General features: G+C 38.8%; 1 protein-coding gene across 2 annotated transcripts in view; it reads right to left on the bottom strand.

Annotated features, from left to right (window-relative positions):
• The window catches only part of PCTP (phosphatidylcholine transfer protein), a 48,146-nt gene that overhangs the window by 14,113 nt on the left and 7,237 nt on the right, over window positions 1-26,796 (bottom strand). For both annotated transcript variants that reach the window (XM_020991931.2, XM_020991932.2), the window contains exon 2: window positions 10,041-10,158. In XM_020991931.2, the coding sequence (XP_020847590.1) occupies window positions 10,041-10,158 (118 nt within the window). The remainder of the gene's footprint in view (window positions 1-10,040; window positions 10,159-26,796) is intronic.

Here is a 26,796-nt window from a genome sequence, read left to right as displayed (position 1 = left end):
ACAGTCTTTCATTTTGTGTATAAAAGCCTGCCCTCCCTTGGGACAGCACAGTTAGTGAATATTTTCAAGTGGGCACGTTCACGGGCAGTTTGGTTTTGCTGATAAAATCATGAGTGACTCTCTGGTGGTTGAAAGTCTGAGTGTCAAGCAAAGGCCCACAAAGTTCCAGAGCGATAAGGCCAGACAGATGTTGAGCTGAAAATATAAAAAATTATATTCTCCCATTGGAGCAAAGCTCATCAGAACCAGAATCATTGTCCCTAGGTCAGTCAAGAGACTACAGATAATGTCACAAAAGCTGAGGTCCAGAGGACTATGGGGAGATGAGGTACAGTGTTTGGTGTTTATATTTACGTTTGCCTTTTCTCAAAGCTGAGCTGTACGTTACTTCCCAAGGGGAGGATTAAGATACCAGGAAGTCCACAATCCTTTGAAAATAGTAGTAGTAGTAATAATAATAATAACTAACATTTCTATAGCACTTAATATATGGTGAGCACTGAGCTAAGCACTTTATAATTATCTCATTTAATTCTCACAACAAAGGAGGAAGGTACTATTATTATCCTCATTTTACAAATGAGGAAACTGAGGCAAACAGAGGTTAAAGTAACTTACCCTGGGTTCCACAGGTAATAAGAGTATTCACCAGAAAGATTAAGTACAGCCAACAGAGTTTGATTACTCATTCAATAAGCATTTATTAAGTACCTACTATGTGTGTAGAATACCGAGCTAAATGGTGCCTTTGGTAGAAGAATGAGTAGGTAGAGACACAGGTTGGATTTCTATTTCAGGCATCTTAAGTTCAGGAGCTGACAGTTACTAAGGGGATAAGATTATCAAGGGGATATTAAGACAGAAAGCTCTAATAAATAATGTTACATGGTAAGCATATAATAGTTACATGTGAATTTTTTGTAGGGTTGGTTTTGTTTGTTTTTGTTTTCATATGGAGAAAATCTGAGATTTTATTAATATATAGAACTATCCAGTAGGAAACCTCTCTCTGGCAATGTAGATCAACACTAGCACTGCAATCATAGAGAGTCTTCTAGGGGCACAGAGAGGTTAAGTGACTCACCCAGGGTCACATAATCAGTATGTGTCAGAAGCAGGACTTGAACCCAGATCTTCCTAGCTTCATGTCTAGCCGTCTATCCACTATGCCAACCTGCCCCAAATTTTCCATCCATTCAAAAACTCCTTTATAGGGTCCTAGGGGGACTTGGAGGTTATTTTAAGGAAAAGATAAGAATGTATCTTTTTGGCATGGAATGACAGGAAGAAGCTGCTGGAAAATGAACAAGGTTGCACTGAGATCACATGGCGTTTTGGTAGGGGAGGAAAGGAGAGAGAACAAAGTGGGGGGATAGACTTGTTATCAAGCAGAGTGAAGGACCTTAAAAGATCTCATCCAAGGAGAGGTTATCATTGAAAAAGAAGGTAGAGAACATCAACAGATAAAAGGGGGAGAGGGGAAAGGAATATGCAATATACTTTAAAGAAACTTAAGTAGGCCTTTGGAGACAAAGAACAATTCACTTGTTTTAAATGTTTTGGAAAGAGCCCCAGATATATAAGCATGTATCTTTTTAGAGTATAAGCTTCTTGACAGGAAGGTCCAAGTTGTCAACAGAAGCAGAGACATAGAGCTGGATGAGACCTCAGAGGCAATGCAATCACAGGATGGGAGACTCAGGGCTAGGAGAGACCTCAGAGGACTCTAGGCCCCCTCCCTTGATTTAACTATGAGGAAACTGAGGCTCAGAATAGTTAAATGACCTGCTAAGATCACACAAGTAATGATAACATATAATCCCACCCAGTAAACTAAAAACCAAATCTGGAATAAGCAAATCATCCAAATAATTTGACTTCCCATTATCTGGACACCAGTTAAAAGCAGTTACATTTTGATCCAAAATACCTAGTTGATGGAGGCCAATCTGTGTTTTGTTCTACTCACTTTCTCATTTCAACACTTCAAGAATCCATTATTTCAATAAGCTACACCAACTGCAAATGCCCTCCTCTCAGAACCTGAGTAGAATCGTGAATTTTTAAATTTAACTAGAATGTGCTAGAGGAGACCCGTTTTGTTGGCGCACGGTTGAAAATTAGAGAAACGATAAGAATTCCACTCTTCCTTACATGGAGTCCTTTGTATACTGACTCAATTAAACTTAGTGACTTTTTAAGAACTGCTATGGGAGAAAAGAAAAGAAGAAGACATCTTTGGCCATTATACTTTCCAGGGACTAGAAACTGGTTGTTCCTTAAATTCAATTGAATAAAAATGTATTGAGCCTTTATTTTGTGCAGATCACAGGCAACTTTCTAAGACTTTAAGTCACAGGAGAGATGCAACCTTGCTTTGGTAGAGGGAATTTCCTTTCCCCAGAGGTCCTTGGATCCTCTCTCTATCCCTGTCTCTTTGGGTGAGGCACCACTCTTCACCCTGGAGACACAAAGTTTCTCTGCTTTCAAAAGAGCTTTCATTCTGAGAGATGCGATGTGACCTGTAAACATAATTATATTCATACTTATTGAGAAGAGAGGCTACCCATAGGAAGAGGCCCCTGAGCTGAACCTTGAAGGAATCTAAGGATTCTCAGAGGCAGGGGTAAAAACGGAGTGCATTGCAGTCATAGAGTGGGGTACACAGACCATGCAGAGACATGGGGGCAAGAGATATAGCACTAAGTTCTAGGAGTAGCAATCAGGCTGGTATAGACAGTGTGGGAAGGGGGATAGCTATCTATCACCATCCATGGTACCCTTCATCTGTTTGTAACTGATATATCTCCTTTTCTAATCAGACACCTCATAGATAATAAGTAGTCTTGTGTAAATCTAAAACCACTAATGTATATTATGAGCTATTATTGTTATTAATTACTGCACTGACTTCCCAAAATTTTTATTCTTTGAGAATTCAGGCAGTTAAGTGACAACAGAGAGAGCACTGTGCTTGAAGTCAGGGAGACTTGAGTTCAAATCCAGCCTCAGACTCATACTACCTGTGTAACCTTGGGCAAGTCACCTAACCTCTGCCTCAGCTTCCTCACCTGTAAAATGAGGTTAACATAGCACCTACCTCACAGGGTTGTTTCGAGGTTGAAATGAGTTAATATTTTAAAGTGCTTAGCATAGTACTGCCTCATAGTAGGTACTTAATAAGTGCTTGTCTGTATCACTGATTTAGAACTTAAAATCATTGAATCCTTAAAATAGGAAGGAACTGGAAGGGTCCTCTAGTCCAATCCATCTAGTCTGAAGCATGAAGCAGTGTGGTACAATGGAAAGATTAAGGGTATGAATAGTCACTTAATGCCCTTTGGAGACTTGCTCTGCCTGCAGGGCTATCTCCAAAAGGGTGTTACATTCAGAAGAACAGGACCAGATTCCTGCCTCCGTTCCTTACCACCTGTCACTTCTCTAGGCCTCAAGTCTTCTTATGTACAGCGCAAACCAGACGAGCTCAAAGTTCCCCACCAGCTCTAAATCTATGATCCCATGTATCTCCCCTGCAATGTCCTGATCTGGTATTGTTGACGATCTTTTTGTGCACATGTTCATGGCAGAGTGGTGTAGTGGGAGGGAATCTGGATCTGGAGTCACAAGATGCCAGAATTCAAATACACTACTCTACTACTCCTAGTTACCCATGGGACTCAGGCAAGTCACTTAATTAGCCTGTACTCTAGCAAGGCAATCCTTTTACTCCTCTGAGTTAATGTAATCTTCCTAATGGATTCTCTATACCACTCATTCACATCAACTGTTCTGAAACTTCTCTCTTCAAGCCTCCTCCACCCACTCTCAGCTAAGGGCCTTATCCCATGTTTCACTAAGAAAATTAAGGTCATGTGCCATGAGTTCCCTCTTCACTTCCTTTCATCTCACATTCATCTGACGCCATGAGTTCCCTCTTCACTTCCTTTCATCTCACATTCATCTGACATCAATCATCTCATTGTACTTTTCCTTTTACTCCAGTTTCTGATGAAGAATTGGCCCTGCTCCTTGCTGAGCCCAACCCCTCTATACAAATCTTGATCATCTTCTCCAGCAGGTTTATTCTTCCAAATATCATCCAGTCTCTATCTGCTAGTTCTTTTCCCACTACCTACAAACATACCTATCCTAAAAAAAAAAAAAAGTCTTCACTAGATCCTACCATTCCCGTTAACTATTATCCTTTATTTCTTGTTTATTTTCTCAGCTAAACTTTTTTTTAATCTTTTTATTAATTTATTTTGATTTATCAACAATCACTTTCATAAACTTTTGAGTTTTACATTTTTCTCCTCCTTCCTCCCCCATCCCTCCCCAAGATGGGGCACAATTTGATATAAGCTATACATATACATTCCTATTAAACATATTTTCACATTAGCGATTAGGAAGAACTAGAACCAATAGGAGGAACCACCAGAAAGAGGAAACAAAACAAAACAGAAGAAAAAAAGAGCAAATAGTATGCTTTGATCTGCATTTAAACTCCATAGTTCTTTCTTTGGATGTGGATAGCATTTTCCATCATGAGACTTTTGGAGATGTCTTTGATCTTAAGATCTTAGCTCTTAAGTCTATCACAGTCATCACACAATGTGGCTGTTACTGTGTACAACGTTCCCCTGGTTCTGCTCACTTCACTCAGCATCAGTTCATACAAACCTTTCCAGGTTCTTCTGAAGACTGCCTGCTCATCATTTCTTATAGCACAATAGTATTCCATTACATTCATATACCACAACTTGTTTAACCATTCCCCAATTGATGGGCACCCTCTCAACTACCAATTCTTTGCCAACACAAAAAGAGCTGCTATTAATATTTTTGTACATGTGGGTCCTTTTCCCATTTTTATGATCTCTTTGGGATACAGACCTAGAAGTGGTATTGCTGCATCAAAGGGTCAGCTAAACTTCTCTGAATCTCTTCACAATCCTCGGCACTCTGCTTCTGGTCTTTTTACTGAGTGAACTGACTCTCTCAAAAGTTACCTCAAAAGTCATCTCTTCATTGCCTAATCCAGGGGTAGAAAACCTGTGGCCTCAAAGCCACATGTGGCTCTCTGGGTCCTCAGGTGTAGCCCTTTGACTGAATCCAAACTTCACAAAACAAATCTCCTTAGAATTTGTTCCGTAAAACTTGGACTCAATCAAAAGGCTACATCTAAGGACCTAGGGGACCACATGTGGCCTCAAGCCTGCAGGTTCCCTACCCTTGGCACCTACTCTATTGGCTAATTTATTTCGGTACTCATCTTTTTTGAACTCCTCTCCTGCAGTTGATATTGTTGATTATCTTTTCCTTTTAGATACACTCTCCTTTCTGGGTTTTTATGATGTTTCTCTCTCCTGGTTCTCTTCCTACCTGTTTCCGGTTGTTCCTTGTCAAACTCCTTTGCTGGTTCTCCACTCATGTTATGCTCACTAACTGTGGCTCTACCTCTGTTCTGTCCTTAATCCTTTTCTCTTTTCCCTCTCATTTGGTTATCTCATCAACTCCTATAGGTTCCCACATATCTTGCCCTAACCTCTCTCTTAAATTCCAGTTTGAAGTCATGAACTTTCTGTTGAACACTTCACACTGACTGTCCCATAGGCATCTCAAATGCAACTATCTAAAATAGAACTCATTATTTTCTTCCCTTAAACCTTCCTTTTTTATAATTAAATTTTATTTATTTCAATCAATTAAAATCTGCCTTTTCTCCCTCCTTGAGAAGGAAAGAACTTAACCTCTGTTACAAACATGTATAGTAAAACAAATCAAATTCCCACACTGATCATGCCCAAACAGTTCTCAATCTGACTCAGAGTCTATCACCCCTCTTTCAAGAAGTGGGTAATATGTTTCATCATGAGTCCTCTGGAATTATGGTTGGTCATCACGTTGATCAGAGAAACTCTCCCCTCTTCCAAATGTCCCATTACTGTTGAGGGTCACATCATACTTTTAGATACCCAAGGTTCACAACCTTGGCAACATCCTTGATTCCCCACTCTTTCTCATCCCACATATTCAATCACTTGCCAAAATATAATCATTTATATCTCTACCACATCTCTTGCATATGTACCCTTCTCTCTCCTCACACAGGTACCACTCTACTTCATCACCTCCTGCACAGACTATTGCAATAGCATCCTATTTGGTTTCCCTACTTTGTCTTTCCCTCCTCTAATCCATCTTCCACACTACAACTAAAGCCATCTTCCTAAAGTTCTGATCTAATCATGTCACTCCCCTGCTCAATAAATTCCTGTGACTTCCTGGATCATATTTAAACATCTCACTTTGACATCTAAAGCCTTTAACAACCTGACCCATTCCTACCTTTCCAGTCTTTTTCCAGCTACTGTATATCTGTACATTTTATTTCTGTTATAATGTAAGTTCCTCTGTGGACAGTAACTGTTTTCAAGTTTTGTCTTTGTATCTCTAGCACTTAATACATTGTCTGTTGCATCTTATGGGTTTAATAAATACTTGTTGATTAATTAATTGATTGAAATGGGTTTTAAAGATGGGATAGGGAGAGTCTTTGCCTAAATAAAAAACAAAGAGTCATTTATCCTTAAAAGAACAAAAAAAGTAAGTGGAGGTAGAACAAAGATGGTGTTGTACAGGGAGCAGTTGGTTCAAAGACAGAATAACATACACACTTAGTTGGGTATAGAAATTCATCTCACCCAACAGGGAAATAGGAGGTAAAGGGGATAAAAGAATAGGATGGGAGTGATAGAAGGGAGGGTAAATTAAGGGAGGTCAGAAGCAAAACAGACTTTTGAGGAAGAACGGGTAAAAAGAGAAAGAGAAAGACAGAACAGGGGGTGGAGAATGTTACATGGGGAAATAAGATAGAGGGAACTACATAGTAATCATAACTGCAAATGTGAATGGGTTGAATTCAACCATAACATGGCAGTGTATAGCAGAATGGATTACAAACCAGAATGCAACAATACCTGCTTTACAGGAAACACACTTGAGACAGAGAGACACACACAGAGTAAAAATAAGGGGCTGAAGCAGAATCAACTATGCTTCAGCTGAGTCAAAAAGGCCAGGGGTAAGGGAGCACCTGGGTGGCGCAGTGGATAGAGCACTGGCCTTGAAGTCAGGAGGACCTGAGCTCAAATCCAGCCTCAGACCAAACACTTGACACTTACTAGCTGTGTGACCCTGGGCAAGTCACTTAACCCCAATTGCCTAAAAAAAAAAAAAGGCAGGGGTAGCAATCATAAACTCAGACAAAGAAAAAAAAAAACAAAAATAGACCTAATTAAAAGAGATAAACATGGAAACTACATTTTGCTACAAGGTACTATAGCAATGAAGTAATATCAATAACAAACATATATGCACCAAATGGCATAGTATCCTATCTTAAAGGAAAAGCTAAATGAGTTACAGAAGGAAATAGTAAAACTATACTAGTGGGGGATCTCAACTTTCCTCTCTCAGTATTAATTAAATCTAAACAAAAATTTAAAAAGAAGTTAAGTAGATGGAATAGAATTTTAGAAAAGTCAGACATGATAGATTTTTTGGAGAAAATTGAATAGAAATAGAAAGAACGCCTTTTTCTCAGCTGCATGTGACACTTTCACAAAAATTGACTATGTATTAGGGCTTTAAAACCTCACAAACAAATGCAGAAAAGCAGAAATATTAAATGTATCCTTTTCAGATCATAATGCAATAAAAATTAAATTCAATAAAAGGCCTTTGAATTCTAGATTAAAAATTAATTGAAAACTAAATAACATAATCCTAAAGAATGAGTGGGTCAAAGAACAAATCACAGAAACAATAATTTCATTAAAGAGAATGATACTGAGCCAACACACCAAATTTTGTGGGATGCAGCCAAAGCAGTACTTAGGGAAGATTTTATATTTCTAAATACTTACATAAATAAAAAAAGAGAAAGAGCAAATCAATGAATTGGGCATGCAATTTTAAAGAAATAGAAAAATCCCTAATTAAATAGCAAATAGGAAGTCCTAAAAGTTAAAAAAAAATTAAGTAAAAAAATATTGAACTAATAAATAAAATTAGGAGCTGGCTTTATGAAAAAAAAAACAAAATGGAAAAGGATTGAAATTGCAGGTGACCCAGTGCACACAGGATACAGGCATGATTAATGCATGTGAAATGCCATTTATTACCAATAAGGACTTGTAGAACAGGTTTCATCAGAGATGCTGAGCAGAAAAGGAAAAAGATTAGCTGTTCAAGAAGAATGAAAGATAAGACATGGATAGCCAAGGCTATGCAGTTATACACAAAATAATTAAAGCCTCCATTAGATAGCCTATATACTCTATGGAAAATACACAGAAGGACATGGGCAAGAGTCATTTTGGATGAGAGGGCCTTGATAAGGTGTAATGTGATCTGATGGACAGAGTACCCACCTCAGTGAGATCACAGATCCATCAAAGTAACCTCATAAAATCACACAAGCACAGATTTGGAGCTGTAAGGGATCCTCAGCACTTAGCACAAGGCAAAGCACATAGTAAGTGTTTGTTGATAAATGCTTGTTTATTGAAATAGGTTTGGAAAGGAGCTTAGAGTTATGCTAGGAAGGCCCTTCAATCCAATCCTCTCATTTGGCAGATGAGAAAACCGAGGCACAGGAAGGCTAAGGACTTGCCCAGGTTCACACAGTTAGTATCTGATGTAGGATTTGAGTCCAAGTTTTCCTGACTCCAATTCAGTGCTCACTGGTTTCTTATCTATTTTTCTTCTTCAAATATGTCTGTATGCAAAACACACACGCACAGAGAGAGAGAGAGAGAGAGAGAGAGAGAGAGAGAGAGAGAGAGAGAGAGAAGATGTGAGGAGATAATAATTTGCAAATCTTCAATGGAGACCTAATGAAAGGTACCTTTCAGTCCAACATCCCCAGTTCAAGAATTTGAGTAAATGTTTAAGAGTTCTAAATAACCTATTATGATTTAGGCTGAAATGATGTGGTTTCTGAGCTAACAGCAAATCAGCTTATCTGATCTAATGCCTTAAGATGTTTCAAAACGGTTACCCCATCTCACAGTGATTCTTGCAACCTGGGAATCATGAAACAAGATCATACTTTTAAACCTTGCCATGTTTGGAAACACATAAGCTACAAAAGAGGGCCATATCAAACCTTCACGGCATTCTTCATGCCTTTGACTCCTCAATTGTTGGGAAAGAATCACCTACATGCTTACTGAACAATACAATGCTCAGCCCAGGCCAACACTAAGCAAATGGAAAGACCTTGGGTCGGGAATATGGACAGTATACAAGTGTGCCCTGCCTCTTTAGCAAACTTGCCACAAAACATCCAGATTTAGGGAATATGAATCAGAGAGAAACTTACTTGGTTTACAGGAGGCTTCACTATGGCTTTCCTTTACATATAAAGCTACAAGAGACCCTAAAATTTAATCCAATTTATACACAAAAGCACTCCTGCTACAGGAGGCATACTTATATCCATAATTTCTAAGAAGGAAAGGGAGGGAAAGAGAAAGAAAAGAAAAAGGAGAAAGGAGAAGAGGCACTATGAATGTAGGAACTTTTCCTGTTTTCTTTTGTCTTTCAATTCCCTGTCCCAAACACAACACCATGCAAGTAGTAGGTGCTCAAAAATGCTTAATGAATTGAATTCACCTTGCAAGTCTTCAAAAGGAATGCAGATTACAGCATAGGATATTTCTGTTTCCCCCCTAACCACATGTCCCCCTTCTCTCCTCTCTCTTCCAATCCCTTAATAACCAGCATGCCCTCAGAGAAGACATACTAATTTTTAAATATAAATATAAATTTTAAATATAAATTTGAGCCAAACAACTATACCTCAGCCTTAAAAAATCAAATATATTGTATTCCCTAGGTGAACAGAAGTAGTTCTTGGATTTATCTGCTATTCTATATATGCATATATAGAAAAGCTTGCTTTCATTAGGATGGTTGAGAGAAAACTATTTTGGGGAGTGGTTTTAAAGTAAACTGAATATTCCACTTACCTTTAACATATGAATCCCATTGCTTTCTATATTCTAAGTCCATATAGACATCTGCGCAGAGGGTTGGAGGGCAATCCTTGAAATCACCAAAAGCTTTATATTCATAAAGTCCAGTTTGCTGTTAAAAAAAATATGACTAAAAACAAGGATTTTATAGGCTATAGTTCCTCTTTTTTTTTTTTGCAAGGGAGTCAATCAGGGTTAAGTGATTTGCCCAGAGCCACACAGCTATTAAGTTAAAGTTAAAGAGTGCACTATACTTATTTTCCGTCAGGTTTCCAAACAACATGAAAAATAAGAAATGATTTTAAAATTTCACTTAAGACATACATAGATCAAAATTTGCATCCTGATAGCTGGCATCAGGCTCCATTATCCTAGGCATGAACTGTTCAAAAGCCCTAAAACTTGAGGATGGGCTCTTTGGAGAATACTAGGGAATCCTATGTATTTTTCCATTCATAGCAAGTAGAAAATGAACTCTGAGGGCAGGGATGATTTTTCATCTTCATCTTTGTATTCCCAGCAGCCTAACAAGGTATCTTTCACTTCATAATCATGTCCTGAGACTCAATTTCTTCATCTGCAAAATAGAGGTAATACACTACCTACTTAACAAGGTTGTTTTCAGGCTCAAATTAGACAGTGCTTTTCCTTTTGTTCAGTAATTTTTCAGTAGCGTACAACTCTTCATGACCTTATTTGGGGTTTTCTTGGCAAAGATATTGGAATGGTTTGCCATTTCCTTCTCCAGCCCATTTTACAGATAAGGAGAGTGAGGCAAACAGTGTTAAATGACTTGTCCAGAGTCATAAAGCCACAGCATATGTCAATAGTGGGACTTGAACTTGAGTTTTTTTTTAATTAGACCACTGTACCTTCCAATTAAAAAAAAAAGTCTCCATTTACTTCTCCCATCTTCATGCACAATGGGACCTGTCACAAATGTAACATAGAGGACCTGAGTTCAAATTTGGCCTCAGACTCTTATTAGTTCTGTGATCCTGAGCAAGTCACTTAACCCCAACTGCCTCCACAAAAAAAAAAAATTATTTGAGGTGAAGTGAAATACCTTTATCCTGTCTAAACTACTAAAAGACATTTATAATGATGACTTAGCAATTATTTAGAGAAATTACATTGCTAGATTTATACAATATAGTCCTAAAAGGGAGCTAATTTGGGAAAAGTTGACACTTTCTTATTAATGTAATCTGGTTTGAGATTTTGGCATTCACAGCTTCTCCCCTTACAAATAATCCTCTGTAGCTCTCAGAAAAAAGAAAATCACTGCTGATTTCCTTCCATTTCAATGGTTTATCTACATTTATGTTAGTGGTGAATCACACTTCTCTATCCCTACTAATAGTCCAGGAAACCTTAATTGAATTTCCTTTGTCTCAGAACAACTCATTTCTATTCCACTAGCAGAACAAGGGTCATCTTCATTATTCTCTTCTGGAGCTTTTCCAAGTTTCTAGAGACTTGGACAAGTAAAAGATACATAGAACAGAAAGCTAAGTGTCTCTGGGCTGAAAAGAAGCTGCTCTAATTAAGGACCTTAAACCAGTTCCTGCCATAGAGCAGTGGGTCCCAAACTTCAAAGTCTAGTTAAACCCAATTCAATACTTAGGATCTACAAATACCTTTACGCTTGTTCTGTCTCTACAGTGTCAGCCAAAAAGGATCTTCTACCACAGTATTCCCACCCCCCACAGCCCTTCTACAACCATAGCCACAATTTTAAAAAATACATGGCAAAGATCTGGAAATTGCAGGGATGCCCAACAATTGGGGAATAGCTGAACAAGTTGTAGTATATGATTGTGATGGAATTCTATAGTGCTATAAGAAATGATGAGCTTGATGATCTTCGAAAAACATGGAAAGACTTGTATGAAATAATGAAGAATAAAATGAAAAGAGAACATTGTATATAGTAAAAACAATATTGTTTTAAGAATGACTTTGAGTGGGGGCAGCTAGGTGGTGCAGTGGATAGAGCACCGGCCCTGAAGTCAGGAGGACCTGAGTTCAAATCTGACCTCAGACCAAACACTTGACACTTACTAGCTGTGTGACCCTGGGTAAGTCACTTAACCCCAACTGCCTTAAAAATAAAACAAAACAAAAAAGAATGACTTTGAGTGAATAAGTCATTTTGACTATTATAAATACCCAAATCAACTATAAAGGACATATGAAGAAAAACACTATCTGGATCCAGAGGAAAAAAACTGATAAATAGAAATATGTATAGAATAATTATGTGTCAGCATCTATTTGTGTCCATCTCTGGGGAGGGAGGAGAAAAAAAGGAAAAATTTACATGATTATTATATATTTAAAAGAAATAGCAAGTTGTGCAGAATAGATTTGCAGTTTCATATGCAATCAGATTTTTATTATATTATGCTATGGAAATTCTTGTTTTATTCCATAAATTGAAAAATAAAAAAATAAAATAAAACCATGGATCAGGGCATCCAGCAACTTATAATTGTGAAAGGGCCATGCATGGTACTAGGTGTTCGGGAAAGTAAAGGGGTGTGTGTGTGTGTGTGTGTGTGTGTGTGTGTGTGTGTGTGTGTGTAAAATTATCGTATATATACTTCTATTTATCAGTTCTTTCTCTGGATACAGATAGCATCTTTCTTCATATGCCCTTCATAGTTAATTTGTGTATTTATAATAGTTAAAATAACTTATTTGCTCAAAGTCGTTCTTAAAATAACATTGCTGATACCATATACAATGTTCTTTTGGATCAGCTCATTGCACTTTTCATTATTTCCTGTAAGTCTTCCCATATTTTTCTAAGATCACTGAACTCACCATTCCTATAGCACAGTAGTATTCTATTACAATCACATAACCACAACTTGTTCAACCATTCTCCAATTCAAGGGCATCCCTTCAATTTCCAATTCTTTGCCACCACAAAAGTATAAATATAAATATTTTTGTACATATAGGACCTTTTTCCTTTTCTTTGATCTCTTTGGCATACGGTTTTAATAGTAGTATTGCCTGGGTCAAAGGGTATGCACAGTTTTGTAGCCCTTTGGGTATAGTTCCAAATTGCTCTCCAAAATGGTTGCATCAATTCACAATTCCACCAAGAGTGCATCAGTGTCCCAATTTTTCCACATGCCCTCCAACATTTGTCATTTTCCTTTTCTGTCATATTAGCCAATCTGATAGGTTTGAGGTGGTACCTCAGAGAACAACAAAAATAAAACACAAACACAGTCACATCTCACAGGGTTGTTCTGAGGATTAATTAAAGTGTCTGGCAAACTCTAATGAACTCTATAAATTCTAAATTGTTATCTAAATGGCCAGGAAAATATTTACAGAGACTTTCCTTTCCTTAAACTAATCCATTCTCATTTGGGCCATTTCTGTGAAGAGAGAGGAAAAAAATTTCTCTTGATGCAATGGTTGCCATTGACTGGAAGGACTGAACAATCCAAGCCTGGAATCAGCAGTAAGGTGATTGGTTGGCCAAGAACACCCCAATCCCATCCCCACTGTTCCCACTTGCTCACCTCTACCACCAATTCCAGCTTGTTTTATGAGAACTGATCTCTATCCTGCTATGTCTGAATGACAATTCTTCCAAACCGTATAAATCACTGGGAAATGCATCAGCAAAGTGACCAACCCCCCCCAACACAAACACACACACACACACACACACACATAAAACAGACAATCCTGATAAGTGGTCATTAAGGTCTTGCTTTGTTTCCCATGGGACAGAAATCTTCCCCACCCACCCCACTTTATCCCAATGTCATCATTACCAGGAACCTGAGTGATCAAGCTGTCTTTTTAATTTATTTATTCCTCTCAGGAAAGAAAATCTTGGAGGAAATGGAACCTCTCCAGATAAGAGCAATAGTGGGAAGGAAAATGACTTACTCTGAGAACTCAAGACTGTTTATCATTATTCAGGCTAATGAAAGGGCCAGTGATGTGAATAATGGAAGAACAATGAATAATCTACAAATCATTTCTAGTAGTTGTTAGAATGCATTATATCACAGGGTAGGGGCAAGTTGATCTTTATTAAAAGCTGTATATATTTCCTACTTAAATTAATGCTCATTGAGAAGCATTGTGGCCTAATGTATAGAGAGCTGGCCTAGAAGCCGTGGAATACAGGGCCTCAAAATCTGTTTCTGACAAGTATTGGCTTAGTAACCCTGGGCAAGTCACAACTTCTATGTTCTATAAAACTCTCTAAAGCTGTCAGTCACAGGAAAGGTACACTGGTCAGGGGAAATTCTGTACCTGGGAATTCTCTATACAATGAAATCCAAGGTTTAGCCTCTAACCCTGTACTTATCCCTGAGAACTAAAAAGGCAAGGGAGCCCAGAAAAATACTGGGTAGTAGGGAAGAAAGAAGCCAGGCTGAGCTTAAACACATCTATTAAGTGGCTAACCCATGTTGAGAAAACTAAGGGCTGTCGAATGCCAGATATGTCATAGCTAAATGATGAACAGAAAGATAGTTTTACCTGGCAAAAGAGCAAACTACAGCTTTTCACAACTTTTTCTACTCTGGGCTCTGCTGCCCCCAAATTCATCTTTGCAAGAGCCTCATTATTTGAATTACTGACAAAATAGCCCACACAAAGGCAAAAGGTTTTCTTCCTGAATATTTTCCTTCTCAGTGGCCTTGAATTTTTAGGCCAACTACATGGGAGAGATAGAAGGAGTCCCTGGGAAAATGTTGTTTTCTCCCCTCATGTCTTGGATTAAAGTAATAAAAGAAGGATAGAAATAGGATTTAGCCAGTGTCTGCGTGATACCAGACATCTGGATTTTTCAAAAACAAAAAAATCCAAACTTTATTCCATATTTCATAAAAGACAGCATCCAATATTTTCTAAATAGAAAAGGCAAATTACTGGATTGAATTTTTAACTTTTCATGGAAATAACTCATAATATTAATACAGCCCAAAGCCATAGTCAAGGTTTTTGCTGCAGCTCTTTATTCTAATTCATCCTTTTTCTTCTCTGCCAGGGAAAATCATCACCTCAACTCATCTGAGGAGGGCTGACCCTGAAATAACAATTAATTGAGAGAATTAGGGAGCTGGACTTGAAAGAAAGAAGGCACTTCTGGTTTCAAATGCTATTATTTCTTCAAATGCTTTGTCTTTCTTGCCTTTACGATTTTTCTCAATTAGCAAGCATTTATTTTTCTCTCCCTCTCATTTCCTCTCCACACATTAAAAAAGACTCCTATCAGTCTCTTGAAAGATCTCTGCTTCTTTTTCAGTCTAATAAACTCAGAATTCAGCTCTGCAGAATCCCCAAAAGGAGATGTTTTTTCACATCCTGAGCCAGCTAGATTCAGTACTGTGTTTGGCCAAATAATTAGTAACTGCTTCAACAATGACAACCAAGTACTCTCAAAGTCTGAGAGTTCTTGGTAGTCTGACAGTAATAAAAAGAATTTTAGAACTTGTAGATCAGAGAGGGCAATGGTGAAATAACCTTTTAATCCAAAGACCACTAATAGAAAGAAGAATTCTAAGAGGTGTTCACTGATAACTTAAATCAGATTTTGAGAAGAAAAAGAAAGTCTCTCTTATACACACATCTTATACATATGTACATATGTATATATACACACATACATATATTACATATATACATAGGTGTGGCCACAATTACTTGTGTGTGTGTATGTGTAGAATAGGCGCAAGACATGAGATTAGGATGTGGGTATATATGCATATACATATATACATATATACATATGAGTGTACATGCATACATCTAACATAGATATTCTATTCCCAGATCTAGTCCTTGTTTCACATATATACATATACATATGTGTATATGTGTACATATATATGTGTGTGTGTGTGTGTGTGTGTGTGTGTGTGTGTGTGTGTGTGTGTGTATATATATACACACATGCATAAATACACACGTATGCATATACATACATGTAGAATAGAGACTGGACCTGGGATTTCATTGATATTGGGAGCTCCCAAGTGAGGAAACTCCTTTTACCAAGGCAGGCTGGCGCTTTCTCTATGAGTTTTATTCTTAAAGATTTGTCTAGAACTTTGAGAGGTCAAGTAATTTGCCAAGGGTTACACAAATCAGATCATGTCAAAGGTAGGATTTGAACTCAAGTCCTCTATCTACTATACCATGTTGCTGTGTCTGTTTTTCTGTCTGTCCTGTCTATCTGTCTCTGTCTGTGTCTCTGTGTGTTGTGTCTCTGTGTCTCTTTCTCTGTTTCTGTTTCTGTCTCTCTGTCTTTCTGTCTGTCTCAATCTCTCTATATAGATAGGTGTATATACAGATACGTAGATAGATATGCAGGTATGTATATATATACACATATGCATACATAATACATGCAAACATACATACATATGTAACAGAGTCTGGCACATTTCCTAAGTTCCTGGAATGACATCTTCCCCAGGAACAGCTGAGAAACTTACTTCAAGGAATCTCAACTATGTGGAATAGAAATACTTCAGAGAAATTCAAGCATGGCTAGATATTCTGTAACTGTTCCTAGCAGGTCACTTATGTCATGAAGGCTCTTTGGTTGGTTGTGAAGGCATTTAAAAGACTTTCGTCCATCATCTCTCTTCACCTCATTCATCTCAGCACATTCTTGAGGTGACTCCCTTGCTCACAGACTTCAACGAGGGAAGATACTGTGAAGAAAGAGTGCATGTAGCCCTGCTTCAGGCCTTTGCCTCTGCCATTGGTTTTTTTCTGCTTCAGGTAAAGTTGATTAATCTAGAGGTCCCGAGAATGAGGCAGGAATCATGGAAGATGGAGTCCCCACCAGGTTTTGCAGCCAGTCTATCTCTGATGCCCCAAGGAGAAAGGAGTGATCTTTGGGACCCAGGCCACTGCAAGCTGAAAGGACTCACTTAGAAGTCAGGCCATATCTGGACATTAACTTGAACATCCAGGACTGATATTATATGAGAAATGGGCTATGAATAAATCCCAGCAGTATTGGGGAAAGTATCTCTGTGTTCTTAACACATCTTTGAAGTAAATATCCCTTTATAAAAGCTAATTTCATCTTAAATGGTTAAATGCAACTGGGTCTCTAGTCACTAGCCCCTAATAGTGTATGAGGGATTGGGGAAAACAGCCAGTAGGTACTTGAACTGATGGTAGTAAAGAAGAGAGACACACACACACAAACTCCTTAGGGTACTCAAGAGCCCTCAGAAAGGGAATGTAGCTTGCCTGGTTCTCAAAGAATGAGACAGAGCATACTCACACCACATATAGATACATACATGCACACACACACACACACACACACACACACACACTCACACACACACATACACACACATAAGTGCATGTATAACCCTGAGGTACTCCCTCACAGCTATCAAAATAGCCAAGATGTTAAAAGATAGAAAAAAACTCATTGTTGGAGAATCCATGGGAAAATAAACTTACTCGTTCATTGCTGATAGAGCTATGAATAGGCCCAACTATTCTGGAAATCAATTTCTAATTATACAAAAAGTTCCTAATCATTATTGAGCTAAATATGCCAAGAAGATAGCTGACAGAGCAAGACCCACATATACAAAAAGTGTTCATAGCAGCAGTTTGCAATAACAAAATTTAAGATACAAAACATGTGCTTATTAATCATATTGGTGAACAGATACTCATACGTATGGGAATGTAACTGCACCACAACAAGTGGGGAGAGGAGAATGGGGAATTCAGAGAAACATTAGCAACTTGTACAAAGTGATACAGAATGAAGAAAGAGCCCAAAATGACTGCAACAGAGTAAATAAATAAACATGGAAAGGCCAAACCAAAAAAAACAATAACAAAAACCCTTTGGTAAATTTCAATGGTTAGTGTTTTGTAGTCTGTGGCAGAGTTAAATGATCTATCTCTCCTGTCAATAATCAGTAATTTAACTTTGGGGGTGGGAGGGGAGGCAGTACTTTGAAAACTGTTTAATTTATGTATTTGTTGGGAAATATCTGTTGTGCTAGGACAAAAAAGTATCAACTTTTTTATTAATTAATTTATTTTTAGTTTTCAACATTCACTTCCACAAGATTTTAAGTTCCAAATTTTCTCCCCATCTCTCCCCTTCCCCCACCCCAACAGCGTGTATTTTGAATACCCCTTCCCCAATCTGTTTTCCCTTTTATCACCACCACCACCCCCTTACTCCCTTCCCCTTCTATTTTCCTGTAGGGCAGAATGGATTTCTACACCCCATTGCCTGTATATCTTATTTCCCAAGTGCATGAAAAAACAATTTTAAAAATTTGTTTTTAAAACCTTGGGTTCCAAATTCTCTCCCTCCCTCACTCCTCCTCCCCCACTCTCAGTGAGAAGGTAAGCAATTCTATATAGGTCATACATGTGTAGTCATGCAAAACACTTCCATAATAGTCATGTTGTAAAAGACTAACCATATTTCTCTCCATCCTATCCTGCCCCCCCATTTATTCTTTTCTCTTCTTTGACCCTGTCCCTCCTCAAAAGTGTTTGCTTCTAATTACCCCCTCACCAATCTTCCCTTCCTTCTATCATCCCCTCTCTTATCCCTTTCCCCCCCTATTTTCCTGTAGATAGATTTCTATACCCAATTGAACGTGTATGTTATTCCCTCCTTAAGCCAAATCCAATGAGAGTAAGATTCACTCATTTCCTCTCACCTCTCCCTTCTTACCCTTCACTGTAAAAGCTTTTTCTTCCTTCTCTTATATGAGATAATTCACCCCATTCTACTTCTCTCTTTCTCTTTCTCCTAGTACATTCCTCTCTCACACCTTAATTTTATTTTTTAGATATCATCCCTTCATATTCAATTCACCCCGTGCCCTCTGCCTATATATTCCCTCCAACTACCCTAATACTTAGAAAGGTCTTATGAGTTACAAATATCATCTTCCCATGTAGGAATGCAAACAGTTCAACTTTAACAAGCACCTTATGACTTCTCTTTCCTGTTTACCTTTTCATGCTTCTCTTGAGTCTTGTATTTGAAAGTCAAATTTTCTATTCAGCTCCAGTCTTTTCATCAAGAATGCTTGAAAGTCCTCTATTTCACTGAATTTCCATTTTTTCCCCTGAAGGATTATATTCAGTTTTGCTGGGTAGGTGATTCTTGGTTTTAATCCTAGCTCCTTTAATTTCCAGAATATCATATTCCAGGACCTCCAATCCCTTAATGTAGAAACTGCTAAATCTTGTGTTATCCTGAATATGTTTCCACAATGCTTGAATTGTTTCTTTTTTGTCTGCTTGTTTGTTTGTTTTTTGGTGTGGCAATTGGGATTAAGTGATTTGCCCAGAGTCACACAGCTAATAAGTGTTATGTGTCTGAAGCTGGATTTGAACTCAGGTCTTCCTGACTCCAGGACTAGTGCTCTATCTACTGTGCCTCCTAGTTGCCTTACTTGAATTGTTTCTTACTGGCTGCATGCAATATTTTCTCCTTGATCTGGGAACTCTGGAATTTGACTATAATATTCCCAGAAGTTTTTCTTTCAGGATCTCTTTCAGGAGGTAATAGGCAGATTCTTTCATTTTCTATTTTACCCTCTGGTTCTAGAATATCAGGGCAGTTTTCCTTGATAATTTCTTGAAAGATGATGTGTAGACTCTTTTTTTCAATCATGATCTGATAGTTTTTAAATTATCTCTCCTGGATTTGTTTTCCAGGTCAGTTGTTTTTCCAGCGAGATATTTCACATTGTCTTCTATTTTTTCATTCTTTCAGTTTTGTTTTATATTTTCTTGATTTCTCATAGAGTCATTAGCTTCCATTTGCTCCATCCTAAATTTTAAGGAATTATTTTCTTCAGTGAGCTTTTGGACCCCCTTTTCTATTTAGCTAATTCTGCTTTTTAAGGGATTCTCCTCATTCACTTTTTGGACCTTTTGCCATTTGGGTTAGCCTATTTTTTAAGGTGTTGTTTTCTTCAGTATTTTTCGGGTCTCCTTTAGCAAGCTATTGACTCGTTTTTCATTATTTTCTTGCATCAGTCTCAATTCCTCTTCCCAATTTTTCCTCTACTTCTCTTACTTGATTTTCAAAATCCTTTTTGAGCTCTTCCATGGCCTGAGATGAATTCATATTTTTCTTAGAGGCTTTGGATGTAGGAGTTTTGACTTTGTTGTCTTCTTCTGGTTGTATGTTTTGATCTTTTTATTCACCAAAGAAAGATGTTTTTCTGCTGCTTGCTCATGTTTCCAGCCAATTACTTCACTTTTTAACTCTTTGTTAGGGTAGAGCTCTGCTTCCAGTGTGAAGGGTATACTGTCTAAAGCTTCAGGGGTTTTGTGTACCTATTTTCAGAGATACTTCTAGGGACCTGTAAATTTTCAGTTCTTCCAAGGTGGTATGATCAAAGGAGAGGTGTTTATTCTTTTCTTGGCCTGTGCTCTGGTCTATGAGTAACTGCAAACACTGTTTTCTGTCTTGGAACTGTGAGGAGGACTACCTCTCTACTACTGCCACAAGCTCCACCATACCAGCACACTTCCTTGCCCCAGAACCACCACCCAGGACTGAGACCCAGATCCAAGCAAGCGCAAAGCAAGAGAATCCTGCCTCAGTACCAGCAAAAGGATCCCTGCAATCCCCCACTGATCCACCACTGGATCACCCCACCATCTGTGGGCCAAGAGCTCCAGAAGCAGCCATGGCCACCACTGCTACCCAGGGGCTACCCTAGGGCCAGAATTGAACTGTGCTTCTCTCTCACCCAGGTCCAAAAGACCTTTCCCCCTAAACTTCTAAGTTGGCTTTGGCGTTTGTGGGTTGAGAAGTCTGGAAACCACCACAGCTATGTGATTTAATCCCCTGAGACCTGGGGTTTGCTGGGGGCTTGTCTTTGCCTGCTTGGCTCATGCTAAACTGTGCTCCTCTCCCAGCCCAGCAAAAACAAATCTTTCCTATCAACCATCCAGGTTGTCTCGGGCTGGAAATTTGTTTCACTCTTATCTTTTTGTGGGTTCTGTTGCTCTAGAATTTGTTTAGAGTCATTTTTTACAAGTATTTGGAGGGGTATGGGGGAGAGCTCAAGCAAGTCACTGCTTTTACTCCACCACCTTGGCTCTGCTCCCCCCCAACATTTTTTTTAAACCACACACACTCCAAGCAAAAATTGTAATACTTAAATAACTAAATACCTATCAACTATTCTTAATACATTTTAATAAATCGGTCAATAAACTTTAAGCAACTAACTCTATGCCAGGAACTGTGCCTAGTGCTGAGGATACCAAAAGAGGCAAAAGATAGTCCTGCCCTGAAGAAGTTTACAGTCTAATGGAGGAGACAATGGGCAAATATATAAAAAGCAAGCTATATACTGGAAATAATTAAAAGAAAGGCAGCACTGGAATTAAGAAGGGGTAGGGAAAGCTTCTTGTAGAAGGTAGAATTTTAGTTGGGACTTACAAGAAGCCAGGAAGGTCAGTAATCTGAGCAGGGAAGGGAGAGAGCCTTCCAGGCATGGGGGGACAGCCAGAGAAAATGCTGAGGTAAGAGATGGAGTATCTTGTTTTAGCAACAGGAAGGAAGCAAGAGGCACTGGATCAAAGAGTACATGTTGGGGAGTAAGGTGTAAGAAGGCTGGAAAGGTAGGAGGGGATTAGGTTATGAAGAGCACACAGTACAAAAGACAACATTTTATATTTACTCCTGGAGCCAAAAGAAAGACACTGGAACTTAGGGTGGGGCTGGGGGAGTGACATGATTGGATCTGCATTTTGGAAAAATCACTTTAGTGACTGAATGGAGAACAGGATTGGAGTGAGGAGAATCTTGAAGTAGGTAGACGTATCAGCAGATTTTTGCAATAATCAAGGCATGAGGTGATGAAGACCTGCACTAGAGTGGTGACAGTGCCAGAGAAGACAAGGAGGCATATTCCAGAGATGTTGCAAAGGTGAAATCCAAAGGCTTTGGCAACAGCTTGGATATGGGGATTGGATGAGAGATAGTGATGAGTCCAGAATGACTCCTAGATTGCAAGCCTGAGGGATTGGGAAGATGATGTTGTCCTCTGTTGTAAAAGGGAAGGGTTTAGGCCAGGGAAAAGATAAGCTCTGTTTTGGACATACTGAGTTTAAGATATCTACTGGACATCGAGTTTGAGATGTTTGAAAGGCAGTTGGAGATGTGAGATTGGAGGCCAGGAGAGAGATTGGGCCAGCCAAGGTAGACTTGAGAATTATCAACATAGACACGGTAAATGAATCCATGGGAACTGAGATCATCAATGGAAATGGTGTAGAGGGAGAAGACAAAAGAGCCTAGGACACAAACCTGAGACACACTTACATATACATCTGATGGGCTGGTTGGAGAACCCTCCTATGTCTCTGTGTTGTGACAGGATTTTAATTTGTTCAAAGGATATAATACTACTTTTAATCTTGGGATCAAAACAATAAAATGTTGCTCCCAGGACAGTACTTGAAGCTCTCTAAAGAGTCCCATGCAGTCACATGTCAGGTGTTCAGCTGTTAGAGAAAGCTTTTTAAAGTGAGTTGTTATTTGTACCTATGACAAATACATCCTAATGATAATTAAATTCTGCCAAAGCCTAACTGTTCTTTCCCTTGCAATTAATCAACAAGTATGTTTTATATACTTCCACTGGACAAGGCATTGTGTTAAGGCACTGAACAAGGATACAAAGATTAGTAAAAACACTGTCAAAATCACTGCCCTGAAGGCATGTTTAATGTGGCTGAGAAGAGAAAATATAAACAGGCTATTCTCAGTTTAATAGATGGCTTGGATTTTAAAAGTTCATTTGCAAATTGGTTGTTTGGAACAGAGAGAAAACGTCTTTCTAAAGAAACAGTATCACATACAGTCTTTAGGTTCTCAGGCTAACCCACAAGTCCTTTTCAACTTACAGTAGAGATAAAGGCACCACACAAGAGGAGAAAGAACAGAAAATAATTCAATTTGGCAAATATGTATTAAGTACCTACTAAGTGTGCTGAAAATAGGGATAGGGATTGGCCTGTGATTTTATGGACACAGTGTTGCACCGAGAAACCAGCGAGTGAGGTCCAGGCATAATTTAAGATGTGGATTTATTAGTGCGTGACTGCCAGGGGTATTTACATCCAAATCAAGCAGCCCCCATCAGGGGTCGAGCTAGGGTTTATATAGAAAAGAGCATGGGAAAGAAATGCGAGGAACACTGATGAGGTAATCTAAAGATGCAGGTGTCTTTGGGGCTATGGATGGGAAAGTACAGGGAGTATACAGGACAGGGAGGGGGATGGATGTTTGAAGTCTGGCAAGAGGAAGAGTTCTTGGGCTGGTCAAGGACACCCCTCTCCCTCTGTCTTGATGAGAGAATGCTCTGCAACAAGGGAAAGCTTTCTCATAACACAGGAACTTACTGAGGAATTGGGAGGCTTCCAGAGACATGATCTGAGGGCTGGGGCCTGAGCAGCCCAGCTCTGTGTAGCTGTACCAGGGAGAGAGATAAGGGTCATGCTGAGGCCCACGCATGAATAACTGCTAGGCACAGTGTCCTTGGGCTGGGGAGTGGCTGTTAGAGACAGTGTTTCTGAGACTAGGGAGAAATTGGGGCACAAGTACAAGCACAAGCACCCGAGCACCCCATTATTACAGATCAGAGATCACACAAACCAGACCAGGTGTCCTGGTCTCTGGTATAAACATAATTATCTAAAGCAATTATATTGCAAGCTTTCTTATCCATTTGCATTGGAGGTACGGGCTATGCTGAGCTATGCAAGAGTACATTTCACTATTGTTTAGATTTAGGAGGAAAGAGGTCTGGGGCAAGATGAAGCACCAACTTTTGCTTTCCATGGCTTAAAGGGCCCTACTACCTAAATGGCAAAATAATGTTCTGTATTACAACAGGAACCAGGGACTACCAATACCATCATCACCTTCTCTGTAGGTTAAGCCTCAAGAGCTGCTTGGCAGATTTCAGAAAAGCCTGGAAAGATTTACATAAACTGATACAAATTGAAGCGAACAGAACCAGGAAAACATTTAACACAGTATCAGCAATATTGTACAATGATCAACTATGACTGACTTAGCTCTTCTCAACAATATAACAATCCACAACAATTCCAAAGACTCATGATTGAAAACATTATTTACTTCCAGAGAAAGAACTGATTGGAGTCTGACTGCACATTGAAGTATATTGTTCTCACTTTATTTTCTTCATGTTTTTAGTTTTCATTTTGTTCTGTTTCTTCTTTCACAACATGACTAGTATGGAAATGTGTTTTACATGATTGCATATATATAACCTATATCAAATTGCTTACCATCTTAGGGAGAGGGTAGTAGAAGGACGGAAAAAATTTGGAACTCAAAATTTTATTAAAATATAAATGTCAAAAATTATCTTTACATGTAACTGGAAAAAAAAATAAAATACTATTTAAAAGGGAAAAAAAAAAGAGTTGCCTAGAGCACTGAGACTTGCCCAGAGACACACAGCTAGTGTGTTTCAGAGGTAGGCCTTGAACCCAAGTTCCACTTTCTCCCCCTTCCCAAATTCAAGGCTAGCTCTCTAGCCACTAGTACAGGCGTGGGGAACCAGCAGCCTTGAGGCCACATGTGGCCCTCTAGGTCCTCAAGTGTAGCCCTTTGACTGAATTTAAACTTGAGCCCCACTTGAGGACCTAGAGGGCCACATGTGGTCTCCAGGCTAAAGGTTCCCTCTCCCTACATTGTAACTATATTAGACTGCTTCCCTAGAACTGGGGATATAAAGGCAAAACAAACCAACATCCCCATCCCACCCTCCCCCCCAAAACAGTCTCTGACTTAAAGGAGTTTACATTTTACAAAACAGAATATGTGTACAAAAGTAAGCCTTACTCTAGAGGGCTTTTAAGTTCCTGGCCTCAGATTTTGCATTTTGTGTGAAAGGCAATTGGGAGTCAATGAAGAAAGTTTTTGAATAGTACTGTGAGATGAAGCCTTTCAGGTGGTACCAGTGGAGAGCAGAAGCGCATTACCAACAATTGCTTCAGGTACCACTCAAGGGCACATAGAGATTCAGAGACAATTATGTCTGGAAAGTATCTTAAGCCATCAGCGGGTGCAACGCCTTCATTTTGTTGCTGTTGTTATTATTTGACCTTCCTTCTCTAAAAGGACCACGACATCATGGAGGTGATTCCATGACATGCAAGTGAATTGGATTTAAGTGAGGGAGGGCTATGCAAAGTCACCAGCCTCACTTTCTCCTCCAGAGCCATCTAGGTTCTGTGCCCAGATGAAGATCAGAAAAGTGAAACAGAGTTCTATGCATCTCACCATAATTTCTAGCCCTCAAAGAGAGGTAGACTACAGTGAATAAAGATGCTCTAGCAACACTTTATTAGGAAGCCATGGTTGCCTATTTATAAGTGATGTTAATTTATTTGAAGGGGCAACTAGTTGGCACAGTGTATCAAGCAGTGGACCTGGAGTCAGGAAGGCCTCAGTTCAAATCTGGCCTCAAATATTTGCTAGCTGTGTGACCCTGAACAAGTCAGTTAACCCTAGTTGCCTCAATTTGCTCATCTGTAAAATGACCTGGAAAAGAAAATAGCAAACTACTCCAGTATCTTTCCCAAAACCCCAAATGGGCTTATGAAGAGTTGGACACAACTGAAAGAACAATTTCTTTTTAAAATAGATTTTAATTGATTGCCTCGATTTCTCTGTAGGTCTTTACCCTTCCATGGAGCAATCCTTTATAGAAAAGAATTTTTAAAAGAAAAAGAGTAAGAACAGGTAAAAAAATCAGCAAAAATAATACACTGGGGGGAAATGACATTGTATACAGTATTCCTTATCTGTGGACCCCCTACCTCTGAAAAAGAGTGGGAAGATAGGTCTTCTCTGATCTCTTCTTTGGGGCCAAGCTTATGATTTTACAAAATTTATTTTATTCGTTATTTTATGGTGGGTATTCTTTCCATTTATAGTGTTGTCACTATGTCTGTGTCCCCCAAAGTTGTAAAAGAAGTATTTATTTCTACTCATTTCATCATCAGTTCTTAAATAATAACAATATTCTGCAAGCCAAAATTATACCCTATCAAAAACATAGTTATCTCTGACACCAGGAGCTTATAAGAAGGTTGTAACGCACCTTTATCACATTACTCTCCTATTACACATTTTACTTTCCCTAGCCAAATTAAACTACCCACCCTCTCCTAAAAAAGCTTTCCCATCTCTGAGAAATAGCTCTTGCTGTTTTCTATATCTGAAACACCCTACACTAATCTATCATACCTCTAACTGTTGAAATCTTACCTGCCCCACAAGAGTAAGATAACATATCATCTCTTCAATGAAAGTTTCACTAGGACGAAATGATCTTCTCCTCCTTGAAACTTCTAGAGTACTCTGCTCATAGATCTCTTTTAACACATAGTTTTATTTTGTATTGTCACCACATATATGTCTAGTTATCCCAACTAGACTGTAAGTTCTTCCAAGAGCAGGGAAAAGCATTTGTGCTCACTGATTAAGGTTTGAAACTTGCATCAGCAAAGATGATATAAGCTACCACTGCTGGTGGGGACTGAGTAAATATAACACCTGATGGTGACGTTAACCAATGGAGGTAATGAGTCAAAAGAGCAAAGAGCCACATTTCATGACTTAGTTATGGAAATTTCCCAAGGAATAAGAAAATCCCCTAAAAGGGAACTGGAGTGAAGGGCA

This window comes from Phascolarctos cinereus, unplaced genomic scaffold (assembly GCF_003287225.1).
Source record: "Phascolarctos cinereus isolate Bilbo 61053 unplaced genomic scaffold, phaCin_HiC Scaffold_5;HRSCAF=322, whole genome shotgun sequence".
Lineage (NCBI taxonomy): Eukaryota > Metazoa > Chordata > Mammalia > Diprotodontia > Phascolarctidae > Phascolarctos > Phascolarctos cinereus.
Note: the sequence above shows the minus strand (reverse complement) of the source record. Positions and strands in the feature narration are given on the sequence as shown.